The sequence below is a fragment of the Mesitornis unicolor genome, unplaced genomic scaffold (assembly GCF_000695765.1).
Source record: "Mesitornis unicolor isolate BGI_N332 unplaced genomic scaffold, ASM69576v1 scaffold44976, whole genome shotgun sequence".
Lineage (NCBI taxonomy): Eukaryota > Metazoa > Chordata > Aves > Mesitornithiformes > Mesitornithidae > Mesitornis > Mesitornis unicolor.
Genome location: NW_010193844.1, coordinates 29,494 through 43,490, shown reverse-complemented (window position 1 = coordinate 43,490; position 13,997 = coordinate 29,494). Strand labels below are relative to the sequence as shown.

The 13,997-nt window shown below is 48.3% G+C and overlaps 1 protein-coding gene across 1 annotated transcript in view; it reads right to left on the bottom strand.

Annotated features, from left to right (window-relative positions):
• Positions 1–2,072: 2,072 nt before the first annotated feature.
• The window catches only part of LOC104543085 (coiled-coil domain-containing protein 108-like), a 29,357-nt gene continuing 17,432 nt past the window's right edge, over positions 2,073–13,997 (bottom strand). Inside the window, 12 exon segments of the mRNA XM_010187595.1 lie at positions 2,073–2,214; positions 2,881–3,162; positions 3,680–3,829; positions 4,212–4,426; positions 4,870–4,935; positions 5,484–5,618; positions 6,149–6,265; positions 6,730–6,873; positions 8,191–8,349; positions 9,034–9,225; positions 10,009–10,119; positions 12,296–12,344. Of these exon segments, the coding sequence (XP_010185897.1) occupies positions 2,073–2,214; positions 2,881–3,162; positions 3,680–3,829; positions 4,212–4,426; positions 4,870–4,935; positions 5,484–5,618; positions 6,149–6,265; positions 6,730–6,873; positions 8,191–8,349; positions 9,034–9,225; positions 10,009–10,119; positions 12,296–12,344 (1,762 nt within the window).

Here is a 13,997-nt window from a genome sequence, read left to right as displayed (position 1 = left end):
ACTCACCCTCCTGTCTCCATTGCTCCAGGCTGCCTTTGGGCTCCTGCAGGCAGCTGAATTCAACCTGCTTTAGGAAGATGAAGGGGCTCCTGCCCCTGCCTGTGTTACCCATTTGGGAAGCCTGTCACAGGACTGCAGAGGATCTGTAGTGAGTAAATCCTATCGAGGAGCCTGGAGCAGGCAGAGTCACCCCAACTGGACTGAACAGCCAGGGTCTGCTGCTGATTGAGCTGGGGAGGAAGGAGGTGGTGCCTCAGCATCTGCTCAGCACCAGCCAAGGCCCAGAGGAAGACAGACAAGCTGCGGTGATGTGGGAGATCTGGTACCCAGCGTGGTGGGAGGCAGGGCTGCACTCCTTGTGAAGGCCCCAGGCGCCCAGGCTGAGCTCAGGAACTGGCAGTGCCTTCGCTGTATCTCATACAACAGGAACAGCTCGGCCCTGGGGCGTAGTAACGGTTACGCATGCAGGGCTCCTGCACTGAACAGGACGCAGGGACGGTGCTGGGTGAGGTGCAGCACCCCCGAGCACAGCACACACCTGCTCTCTGCCCAGCAGGGTGGAAGCCCTCTGCAGCTCCTTGTGCATGGTCTCCTCTTGGGCTGCAAGGGGAAAAGGTGCAGATCCAGTCTTGGCTAGCCCTGGCACTGGGAACACAGGGCAGGAGGGTTTGGAGAGGGACACCAGCTTCATTACCACTAAAGCAGGGTGGCTGGGTGAGCCCTGTGTAGCAGACCCTGTGGCAGGGCTCCAGAAGAGGGGAGGTGCTGCAAACGCAGCCCTGCTGCCTGGCACAGCCGGCTTCAGTCTCTGCCGGGGAGCAGGCAGCCGGTGCTCAGCGATCCGTGCGATTTCTCACAACTCATACTGCCACCTCCCGGCTGTGACAAACCCCACTCGCTCACAGCGACAGGCTCCCGCAGCCTGCCGGATCCCTCTGCCAGGCCAAGGCTGAAAGCATCCCCTTCCCCGAGTAACAGCCTTGCAGTCTGAAAAGGGGAGAGCTCCTCCAGGGTGCTCCTGAACCCAGATACATCAGTTACGTACATTACACACCGGTGTCCATGTGCCCAGAGGCCAAACTCTTTTTATTGGACTGCCAAGTGTGTGAGATGGTGCTGCAGGGTCTCTGTGTGTAGAACCTGCAGCAGCTACTAGAGAAGGGGGGGAGGAGGATTCAGTACCTGCATCCTACTGATGTTAGCAGAGGCTCAGCATCTCAGTGCCCAGGTGTTAGTTCATCCTTGGCTACATTTCAAAGCAGACTCCACTCATCTCTCAGCTGGTAGACTGGAGGCGGTGGGAACAGTCACAGTGGTTGTCCATGGGCTTCCTGTAGTGTAGGGACGTTCTTTTCCAATGATTTGGCCAGTGACAGAGAAGAGAGATCTCATTGAGTGGAGTTGCCAGAGGATTCAAACTGGAGCTGAGGACATAATCAGGAGATACCTCCTTGAAGACAGACAGCATGCTGAGCTCAGGTTGTGGTGTGGGAGAATCAGAGTTGTTCTGGACATCACAGGGACAGGATGAAGAACAACTCTCTCCTTTTCCCCTCAATCCCATCTCTCTGCATTTCTCCGCAGACTGGGGCAAATCCTCATGCTTCGCTCTTAACCCCAAATCTGATCTGCCTCCCCACCAGTGGCTATGCCCTCAACCTACTAGATCCCACACCGTCTTGAACTACAATAGCTTTGCCCCCTTTCTGCTGTCAGAGGCTACATTGCCTACTCCTTGACCACGTTCCCAAGAGAGTCTCCTTGTGTTAGGCTTTCCAGTTCCTTGGGCCAGCCTCCTCTGCCAGCCATTCACTCATAGAGTCCTGCCCCAGAGCTGCACGACAGTCTCATGCCCTCAGAAATGCTGTAGCATTACCACCTCAGGTCTGTGGCTCAGGACACATCAAGAAGGGGCAGAGGCTTTGGGAACTGATTTCCCTTTTGCACAGGCAGCCTTGGCATTGATAGGCAGTGACCCAGGTAATCCATGTGGTCTAAAAAAACTGGGCTGTGCTTCAACCTGACATATTAAAGACAGGTCCTGTCCCCCACCACAGCACAGATACACTCTGCTACCTTTGGGAAGGGCTGAGAGGCAGACCAATGACCCTGGGCTGGGCTGTCAGCTCCAGCTCCCCACGGCTGGCTTCAATCAGGATGTTCTGCACCATGTTTTCCAGCATTGACTCCACCAGGTTCCCAAGGGCTGGCTGCCTGGAGGAACAAAAGTACAGGCAGAGGACAGCTATCAGAAAGCAGATAAGGCAGGCTGCTTGCTGTGACTCCTCCCAGGACACATCAGACACGGCAGTGGAGCACATACTATTTCCTACACACTGAGGCCAATGAACCAAAGACTTGAGCAATGGTGTGCTGACCCTTCTCCCAGAACTGCCATCAGCTGGCATCAGGCCTCGACCTCAGACAGGGCTGGGTAACTGTAATTTTCCTGGCTTCTCCATCCAAGGTGTGCTGTAGTTAGTATTTGTATATATGCTTGTGGCCCATAGCAGTGTGCAAGGGTGTAGACACAGCAAATGCAGGGTGATGAAATACTGCAGTAAAAATAGAAGGCGAGGTAAGCACGCACCACACTTTAGTGTCAAATATGGCCAGGAGTGTCCAAGCATAAAGCAGACTTCATTTGCCCCCAGCATCCTGGCACTGCCCAGGGCTCAACCCCAAGACACAGCAAACCTGCATTCATTGTAAGCCACACTCAGGAGAGGGTGGCTAAGTGGGCTAGCATGGATTTCCACCCAAAGCACCCAAGACACCACAGCAGAAATGTCTCATGGCAGAAGCAGAAATGGGTCCAAGCAGTGTGCTGCCATGGCTTCCTGTAAAGCTCTTGCCTTTTATGTGTGAGCTTTTCCTCACCTCCTTATCATTTCCTTCTGCTCCCTCAACTGCTCGTGGTGCAAAATCTCCAAAGAGTCCAGCAAATCATCACTGGGAGAGGTTTCCTGCCTCTTTTCTTTTCCCTCTCCATCCTCCTCAGGACAAAGATCTGGGGAAGCAGGGACCCTAGAGGGGACTGTGGAGCACTGTCTCCTGTTCTGGAGCTCTGCTGATTCTGCACTCCAGAACTGGGAGAAATATGGAATGGGCTCATCCAGGCTTCTTCTCATGGCATCATGGAACTCAGGGTTGTCCAAGAGGCTTCTGGGAGGAGGAAAATAAGATATGAGAACCAGCAAATTGGATATCTGCATGACCCCAAATGATTATTACAAGACAGCACAATGTTTAGTCTGTTCCTTCTTGCTTTCTGGGCCTAAGGGAGGCAGCAATATGCCTTAAGCTAAGGAAACTACCTTTGAATCCCCAGCATTGGTTCTTCACATTTCTGCAGTTGACAGACAAAATAGGTGAATCCCAATGCAGCCTGTTCCCTAGACCATGGCAGGTAGAGTGCTCTGGTTCCTGGGCTGTGAGATCAATAACTATGCAGAGATGGGCCCAGCCCCTAGCTGGGGAGCAAAACCCTGCCTTTGGCTGTCACACCAGGACTCCTGAGTTTGTAGTTCCCAGGGCAGCCTTTGACAGGCTGGATCCCCTGTTCTGGGGCAGCAGGAGTGCACAGACTCCTCTGGGATTAGCAGAGGGCTGGCCGTGCTGCACACACTTCCCTGGAGGACAGGGGCTCCACACCAGGTGAGGGTGAAGGGACGCTCACCTGATGACATCTTGGAGTATGTCAGTCACTATCTGCAACTCCTGTTCAGAAGCAGTAGCCAGGGATAGCAATTTGGGGTCCATGTCCATCTTGTCTCTGTCCTTACTGCCACCCACAATCTTGGTCTTCAAGGGCTGGTCACTGAAGGGGCTAGGAAAGAAGGAGTTCTTCCATCAGTGGCAGCACTACTGAACTGAACCATCAAAGACCTGCATCCTTCTGGCTGAACAGCAGCACTGCAGGCAAGCAGGGACTGGTGCACAGAGCCAGGGAAGGAATGGAAGCTACTGCATTTGTGACAGCAGCAGGGACACTGGCATAAGAGCAGAGCACTGAGCTCAGACAGTATCTCCCTTTTGAGGGAGAGAGAGAAACAGGTCATGTCAGCTAATGCTGGGGAAAGCAAAGCACCTCTTGCCTAAGTGTTAGTCACTGGAGAGGAACAGAGCAGATCTCCAAGTTCAGTGCATATCACAGCATGGGCAGCCCTGACTCAGATGAAGATGCCAATGCAAAAAGGTGGATCTCTTACCGGGACAAGAAGTATTTGGGGAACTTCGAGGTGAAGTTGTTGTAGAAGTCCTCAGTAGAGTAGGACCTGGCTGTCACACAAAGGTGTAAGAGGATGGGCTTAGGAGGCTCTGGTTTGACCCACATCTGACTGGCTTCTTTGTCCAACAGCAGCCTCCTCTGTAAGTGTCCAGCTGGGAAATTGGCCATATGGTGTTTTTTAATGGGGGGTAATGTCTGTTGAAGAGAAGGAAGTGGCAGGTACTTAGTGGCTCCTCTGGCCACAGGGAGGCTGGTGTAGGTTTGAACACAGCCACAAGAACTGGAAAGCCCTGCAGGCAGAGCTGCCAGATCCTGGACAGGAGACAGTGTCACAATAATCTTGGCTGGTGCACAGCTTTTCTGATTATTTGAACTCTTTACCCCTTTCTCCAGTCATGGGTGCACATTTGGTTCTAATTTCATTTCCCATTCACCTCAGCTGGAAAGTTACTGCCCATGGGACACAGCCAGACAGTCTGATTCTTCTGGCTCCTCCATACAGTCTGTCTCCCAAAGCCTTGAAGCTACAAACCCTGCTGTGCTCTCTGTCCGGGCTCCCACGCTGTGATATCCAGCATCTGCCTCTTTTCTAAAGCAGTCAGTTTGATTCTACTATGGGTGAGACAGGCTTGACTTACCTTGTATTTCCTGAACACAGCTGAGGATTCAGGAAGATTTTCTGTCTTGGCAGAATCTGATGACCTCTGAAAACAAACAAAACAAAACACAGAAAAGAAAAAGAAAAAGAAAACGAAAAAGAGAAAAAGAAAAAGAAAAAGAAAAAGAAAAAAAGAAAAAGGAAGAGAAATTGTTATGGAGGAAAGATACGGAGCAGAACAAGATTTAAGGATTCTGTTTTACTTTGTCCCAGCTTAAAGTCTATGATGTTATCCTCCCATTCTTCACTCAGGCCACTTTCTTACTGTTAGTTACACATTTTTCTCCAGTATTTATTCATGGTTAAAAATCCAACCTTCGGTTTCCAGAGCCACTGGCTTTGTTTATCCTAAGGTTTCTCATGCATTTCCAAATTTCAGATGATCATTAGCAATTTCAGAGTTTGTAAGGTGATTCTTGGCTCGAAACCAAGATCTCCTTTTCCACTACCCATAGCACAGCTGTGAGATCTTGAGTAGATCAGCACCTCATGTCCCCTCATCATGCCTAGATTTTCTTAAAGAATGTTTCGTGTTGATACTGGCTGCTGTTTCTGAGCTGAACTAAGCTGGTGTAAAGTTCTGGCAGCACTTACCCTTGCAGGTGGCTTTGGCTTCTTAGTCCCAAGGTCCTTCTCTGTGATGGTGAATTCTACAGCCTGCCATTCCTTTTCCTTTACCCGCTCCTGCAGGTCCCTCTCATACTGAGCCAGGGTCTCCTGGATGTATACCTATGAAGCAAACTGTGATTTGAGGAAGCAGGGCTAGAAATGAGCTGTAAATAACACAGTCTCTGGATCAAGTCCATGCCTGCCACCAATTTCTCCCTTCCAGGAGGTCCCAAATAGAAGCTCACTCCCTTTCCATGTCTTCCAGTGGCAGGAAGGGGAGAAAACAGTGTTACTATAAGACTTACACTGAGAAGACACAATCTCTTGCTAAAGGACACCTGGAAAACATCCAGAGTGGCACTACTGGAAAGCCACTCTCATTCAAACTGTGACTTCTAATAGCAGGATTCAACTCAAAGCCACATGTTGCACAATTACGTCTTAGTGAGCCACACAGACAGAGAGACACTTAAAGCATCAGTAGAAATGAAGATCAGTATCTTCAGGAATGAGAAGTGCAGGCCAGCATTATGGAGCAAAGGATTCCTTTAGCTGGAAGCAGCAGGCAGCTGGATGGTGGGGCCAGCCATTTAGAAACTGCAGTGTCATGCCTAGGTAATGGCAATACCCAGGTAGCTCTTGGGTCTCACCTCACACACCAGATCCGTGCTGAAAAAGGAAGCACACCCTAAAGGTTGCAGTGTGATGAAGCAGGGGATGCTCTCTCCAGGCTCCACAACCCCTGACTCTGGAGCAATCTGCAACACCTGGGGGGAAGAAAAAGCCATAGAGGAGCTGTTTCACTGTCCTGGGACCTTCCTATGTGCCTTTGCAAGAAACACAGGAATGTGGGAATACTCTCCCCTCCTCTTCTCAGAGATACGTAGCATGAGAGAGATGCAGCTGACATTCAAAGAATGACCATGGACTTTGCTGGTAGACAGGGTCCTGAGGTTCATTATCACATCTTGTAGTCTAGGTGTGTGTACCCTCAGATATCCCCTGAGAATCTCTGAAGTCTGCAAATTCCTCTTCTGAATTCCTGTCTTCCCTCCCACCCCTGTTCTAACCCTTACCTTCACTTTTCTCTACCTTTTCCTTTCATCACCAAGTACAAAAGCCAATTCACTAGGATCATTTCTGAGCATCTTGATGAAAATTGGGTTGTAAGGTCATTTTATGGCAAAACAGAAATGGGCAAGAAGGCTGTAGAGGAAAGAGAAGGACTCACCCTCTTGTCTTTACAAGTATTTATCTTCCAGGCAAACACAACAGCCTTGCTCTCCGAGATGTTGTTGAGAAAGACAAGTTGACTGGCTTTGGTGCAGTCTGGGATATTTCCAAAGCAAATTCTCTGGTGTGACAAGGCAGCTGCCTGCAGGAAGCAAGGTGAAACCAGGAGGAACAGCAGGGAAGGAAGATGGGATGTGGCCATTGGAGAAGGACAGTCACAGACATCTTCTCATAGATATTTGCCAGTTACCTTCACCATAACAACTTGAGGGAGTTTTATATTTCTCTCATTTTTGCTCTGGTTACAATGACTCTTTACAGCAACAGTAGAGTCTTAACACAGTGGAACTGAGTGAGCAATGGATAGTACATAACACTGCTGTGGGGACAAGAGAGGATCACAGAAGCACAGAGGAGCGGTAGCACCCAGATTCTCACTGCAGCACTTGCAATCCAGGCCTTTGCCTACTTCAGTTGGCAAACATGTGAGGTGTGTGCTTGTGCAAAATCCTCAGCAACCTGAGTGGGAGTTTTGGGAAACTGCTCCCCACCACGCCTTACTACTTGTATGCTTCTAGTCTGTTCCATTCTCCAGGCACAGTGTAAAATCTAATTAATTACAGTGATCATCAGAGAAGCTAATGACTTTGGTTACAGACAACAGAGCCTTGTGGATTAACATCTTAGTAGGCAGCCTGAGACAGGTTTTAAATCATCATCTTTTCGCTGTATCCATGAATGCAATCACCCTGCTGGAAACCAAAGAGCATATGTAGCTGTGGCTGGGCTCCAAGGCAGGCATGCTAATGTCACACAGGATGAATCCTTTACCTGCCTGGAGTATGCCTCTGCTGATGCTGTTTTGTGCTGATTCACTATGCTGGGGTCTGTGACTGAGTTTAACAACAGATTGTCCGGCATGGCAGGCCAGCTATAGCCAGGCCAAACAAGCTCATGCTGAGCCAGTGACAGGTCAAAGAAGTGCATTCCTGGGGATATGCCTGAATTAGTGACCAGCCTGCAGTCTGCATTCAGGTTATGAATCACCTGAGTTTGGCTGTGAATCGGCGGCAGCCAAACCCAACAGAGCATGTCAGAGCATGCTCTTTTTGTGAATGAATTACCAAAGAAAAAGGTGTTGTAGCTGCAAACAAGAAAGGTAGCTGTGACAGGGACTAACTTTTAATAGAAAATTCAGAACGTGAACAAACCCTAAAGCCTTTTTGGTTCTATTGGCAGTGGAAGGAGCAATCTCGAAGGAAGGCACCTTTCAGAACAACTTCTTTTATGAGTTAGGCTTTAGGTGACCTGCTGGAAGGGAAATATCATGCTCTATCTCATGGCAAATGAACTCTCCTGCAACACAGGCTACTGCTAGATGGGGTCATTTACATATTTCAGTCTTTTTCACACATTTCTGGACTGATCATATTGCTCAAATCAGCATACTTGGACTTACCTGCCCAGGTACAGTTAGCCTGGGAGAAACTGGAAAGACTGAAGGAGACAAAACATCACCGGATGTGGCAGTCTCTCCTGCGGTATTCGGATCGTAGCCTGCTCCCTGGAAGGTGATCAGAGCTGATTCGCCTCCAAGGACATGGATGGGAACATCAACCTGCCATGGACAAGGTAAGATATTTTGTTCAGAGTTGTATCTGAGAGAGATGTGCAATAAGCTAGTACACTTGCTAATGGACTGGTCTAAATAGGCCATACACATGGATGAAAAGAAAAACAGTCTTTTTTGCTCTTTCAGGCCTTGACCTTCCCTGCTAACCCAGGAAAGCTGGTTAAGTAGTCAATTAGCCAGTTACTGCATGAGATGGGCAGAGGCTCCCTCTTGGAGTAAAAGTTGGGAGTTTTAAAATGGAATGTATTTATTTTTTCCATGCAACAGATGTCTTTGGGAAGGCTGTTTCCGGAGGACTACAGCAGTGTATGCTGCAACAATAAAAGGCAATTATTTCATTCCCTTTGATGGAAGTTATTGGAGGCCAACAATGAACCACAAATCTGATTAGACACTGTTTATATCCCCAGTCACTGTTTGATCCTTGAAAAATATGTACTGGGATGACTCTAGCTGTGGAAAAAATCTGTTCTTTGGGAAGAAAAACTTATGAGAGAACAATTTATCTTCTCCGTGTCCTGACCACCAATACCCTTGGTTTTCTTGGAGGAATGGAGCTCAATTCAGTTGCAGCATGATATGGACTGATCAACAGTCAGACATCTGAAGAATTTTAGGCACACAACAACAGAAAGTAACTGCTTCTGGCAGTCATGAGGATGGCCTTACCAAGTATGTTTTAGCTTCCAGTGGTGAGAAGATCCATTCAATGTGGCCTGTTTTGCCAGGGGGGATTTCTCCTCTAGGAGTTAGGCAGACAAACACAGGATGCTTATTATTCTCCTCCTGGATCCGCGCAATGCTGTCCAGCTGAACCTCAAACATCACAGGCACGGAGCCACAATTGTAGAGGTCGTAAGTCTGAAGTGAGTCAAACAGAGCAGTGCTTATTATACCACGTGCAAGTTAAACTAGTTAACACTTCCCCAGAGGACTCTGATAAGCATTAATAACTCATTAGTCAGCTTGTCTCCTAAGAATGAGAAGACATCGTAGTGTCAGGATTTATCACTGAGGCTCTGATAGGAGGCTGTGCTGAAGGTTTATCACCACACATGTACATTGATAACTACAGTGCCTCTCCAAGTGGTGCCCTGCAAATTCTGTCTAGGAGAAAATTAATACAAATTGGCTAAAGAGATCACTGTAACGCGGATTACTTGAAATGCAAAAACACTCATATTAAAATGATCTTAATTCAATTCTGACCAATTCATTTCCCAAGTAAATTAGGCAGAACAGAATCAAAGCTGTCTTTTTGCTGAATAAGTGTTTAAGGATGTTTAATTAATTTACAAAAAAGCTAATTAAGATTTATTCCCAGAGCGCCTGGAGCAGCTAGACAAGTTTTCACTCAGATTCAATGCAAAAGAATAAGGGAACAGGCCAACACACCTCATAAGCTTTCTGGCTAGAGTGAAATCTTTCAAACTGAAGATGGTGAAAGTTACTTTCCCTGCTGCCATCCCAGTAGCCATTTCCAAGCTCTGCCTGGTACTACTCTCAGAGTTCTGCTGTGATGTTTTCCTGTGGAGGCCATTCTGTTTCCTGGGAAATGCCTCAGGGTTTACTGCCTGTCTTTGGGACCAGTAACACTAGCTGCTTCCTTCCACTTGCTGCTGGGTTTGGCCTAAGGATGCTCACCTGTGTGGGAGGGTGGAACATCCCAATGGCAATGGGTCTGAAGTGATGCTTAATGGCTGCAAAATGAATGTACGGCTGGTCCTGTTCCAGCGTCACACCGCTGAAGTTCAGCTACAGTAGAAAGAAACAGTTAGTTTCTCACAGGGCCTTGGCCCTGTCACTACAAGCTACACAAGGACCTTGAGGAACTTTGCAAGCTGAGGGCAGCACAGTTACAGCTTTAAGTTGGTAATACCAGGACAGTGTGTTCTAAAAATGAAAGCAAGGAGATGGAGACTCTACTCAACTGTTGGCTCTTTTCTGAAAGTTTTGCATGTTGTTTCAGAAAGAAGGTACTTTTCTCCCTCCTGTGTCAGGCACCAGCCTCAGTGCTTCTCTTTGCAGTTATATGATAGAAATTCTCCATAAATGAAAGTGTCTGGACTGTGCATAGGAGAGTGTGCAGCTGTAACAGCCAAACCCTTTGGAAAAGACAGTATTTTAGGTAAGTTATGGCCTCCTCTTGAAAAGGACCGTCTGGATGGTCTTCACTCTGGAGGACATCCTGCTCCAAGAGTATGTCTAACAAAAGCTGCAAGAAGATCCCAGCTGAGTTTTAAGTGACCGAGTCATGATCAACAGTATCCTGCTAGCAAAGCAGCCACCGAGCTCTTCAAGCAAAGTGGAGAGGTTTATATGGAATTTCATGGAAAGGAAGGGACAGAGGATTCTGCATTTTGAGAGAACTGCAATTGGGCTAGAGATAAGTCATGATGCACAGTTCTCTGCAGGGTCACCCCAAAGCATCCCTGAGCTGTCTACCTAGAGACAGAGGCTGCAAAGCAGTCACAGACATAGTAATGTCTCTGTGTGGGCCAAAGGGAGCTACGTTGCTGCAATTTACAGTTAGCTAGGTCTAAAGCATGACTATTTTTCAAGTGCATATGCAGAAGATGAAAATGATGTTTGTGTTAGCAGGTGGATGCCGTGGACAGACACCTGCAAGAGATACTGCATTGACTGCTTAAAAAAGAGCAGAGAATGCCAATTCCTCCAAAACAACCTGCTCCATAAGCAAAGCAAGGAGGAAGAGAGGACTAGAAATACAACACTAACAAGGTCCCACATGAGATCTTTCCAAAGCATTACATGAGCATTCAGCCTCCTGAGGGCCTCAGCAAGCCAGATGAAGTGCGAGTAGGAGGAGGACAAAAGGTGACACTTTCAAACTGCAAGGGAAAAAAGGACAGGAACCTTCCTGAGCTTTGGGAGTGAGACACCCATTTATATTACTTGAGTCAAAAAGCCAACTTGGATTCCACCAGACCACATTTCTATAGACACAGGGGGTGACAATTAGAGGACCATCAGTTAAAGGAAGACAAAAGGAGAAACATGAAGACCTGCTGCAATCAATTTTCCTTCCAGAGTGAACAGACTTTGTCCCACAGCAATGACACAGAGCATGAGAGTACAGATGCCAGAATCCCAGGGAGCAGAGCTGCCCGGAGAACGCATGCTACAGGTGACATCTCACAATACCTAACTAGCAGCTATGAAGTGAAGTGTGAACACTTCCAGTTTATGGACCCTACGTGTTCAGGGGTTCTCCCTGGGATCTAGTTTTTCCCTTCAGCAAGTTCTGGGAACCAGCCTACCTCACCCTGCAACACCTGCAGCCGGATGGGCTTTTCCTGCTAAAACTGCTGAGGGCTGCAGATTCTGCCTGGCCAAACTACCCTGGAGCTCTGAGAGCAAGGTCACAGCTGCACTCTTTCAGGCAGGTTATGGCAATGGCGCAAAGGACAACCTGTGAGAGCATTAGACAGTAAGAGGCCCTGTTTCCCTCCTGCACAAGGAAGTGGGTAACACACAAGTCCCACAGAAGGTTTTTCTTTTCCTGCAGCCAGAAGAAATTGCCAACAGGAAATGAGTTTCAGTCCTTCAGAACATCTACACATCCAGTCATCTCGGGACTGAAATGTGGCCAGTGAGTGGGGAAGGAGTAATGGAGACCGAGCTCCTCCTGCAGAAGGAGCATTGGGGAAGAAGAGGAGTGGGAGGCCAAAGTCTATCCACATGGATAGAGCCATGACAGAGGTGGAATTTGGACCCCCCCAAAAAAATAATGCGTTGGCTTGCAGCTGGCTAACATCACCACTCCAAATTCAGGCAATTGGGAAGTTGACAGAATAACCAGGCAATACCCCAGTCCTATGGTCTCCACCTCTGCTTATTGTTGCTTTCTCAGATTTCCAAAGCTTAACTTTTGGGATGACATTACAGCATTTGCTTCCCCTAAGGTTACCGTATGTTTTGCACATTCCACCAGGTTCCTAGGTGAGGATCTGTTCAGCCTTGGCATGTAAGCACACTTAAGGCAGTTTCTGCCCTGGGGGCTGGTGGCTCTGTGCTCTTCATGCCATGACTGAAATGAATGAAGGTGTGCTGTGTTGAGCCCCTCAAGTGCCCTCTCTGTATCAAGAAGGAGCCTCTTCAATTTCTAGTTTCTGATATTCGCTATTCAGTACTGGCACTGTGCATCCCTGCAGGTTGTGACCACCTGCACAGCTCCAGGTCTCTGGACTGGCCTCCCATTGCTAGAGATCCAGTGCACTCATGGGTCTTTTAGCATCCCTAGGGCCTCCCATGCTCTTTCAGCCTCTTCTGCAATGACAGTGGGAGGTAGAGTGGTGGCCTCTGGTAGTCACCAAAGCCACTGACTATGTGGCAAGGGAGGATATGTGCCCTATAGGCTTCTGGTGCTCCAAAGCCTATTCCCTCACTGGCCAGTTCATGAAATGTTCATATCCACTCTCAGGATTGTGCCAGGCAGGCAGAGCACAGGGAGCCTGTCCAAGGGCTTTGAGGGAAGGCACAGTTAAGCCACTGTTTGAACAGCTTGGTCAAAGGGTTGGATTTTCAGCTGACAACAGTCCTGAAAGAAAAGAAAAATAAAAGAGATGTGTGAACACAATGGTCTCATAGGAAACTTCAGAGACAGACAGGAAGGCTCAGCCGGGCATGAGCTGTGCCTGGTAGAGCACAAGGTGACTTTGACTCTAACTGACAGTTTGAGAGAGAAAAAGAGAGAGGGAGAAATTAGTTCCAAATCTGAGGAAATGCTCAGGGAAAATACACTGCATATCAGCTCTGTGATGCTTTAGGAAGTAGCAAAGCAGGAAGAATGAGTAGGAAGCTCCTCTACCATTGGCAAGGAAAAATAAGTGGGTGGGCAAAGGCATCAGGGCTGCAGTGGGAGCAGCGAACCAGGAATTCAGGGAGTACCTCCTGGGCCTGGGGATGCTGCCTCTATACCTCCAGAGCTGGAGGACGTTCTGCGACCCTGTGCCAGCTCATGTGTCTCCAGACCTCAGCCAATGCAGATGGTACTTCTGGAGAAAAGAACATTCTAGCAGCTTTTGAAGAGCATAGAGAGCTGAAGAGATGGAGAGATTCAGGAAAGCTGTATATGAGAGAAGCAGGATGGGCTGCAGAGCTGAACTCTGGGATCACTGGATGGAAGAACTCATGGTGAGGCAGAGGAAATGAGGGGAATCGAGCACAGAAACCCTGTCCATGAGATATACTTGAGTGTGGAGAGCATGCAGGGATTAAAACCCAGGAAGGCTGCTTTGGACTTGGAGCTGGTCTGGAAGAAGAAGCAATTCTGCACTAACACCGCCAGTAAAATACAAAGGTTCATAAATAATAATACCAACAACAGTAATAAAAATCTTCTTGCTGGGGAAACCAGCAGATGCTACATCCAAGAGCCATTTTGCCGGCGCACTGCCACATCACACTGTGCTACAACCATGAATTTGTCAGGACATTGGTTTGATGTCTCTGCTTGCCCCTGTGTTCCTGCCCAGCCTGTGCAGATTCCAGGGGAAGACCACAGCCCCCTGCATGCATTGCAGCTTCTGGTGAAAACATCTTTTAATTCAGTTTCTACCTGCTTCTGTTCTGCAAACAGAAGCAAGAGATACCTGCTACCTTACCAGAAT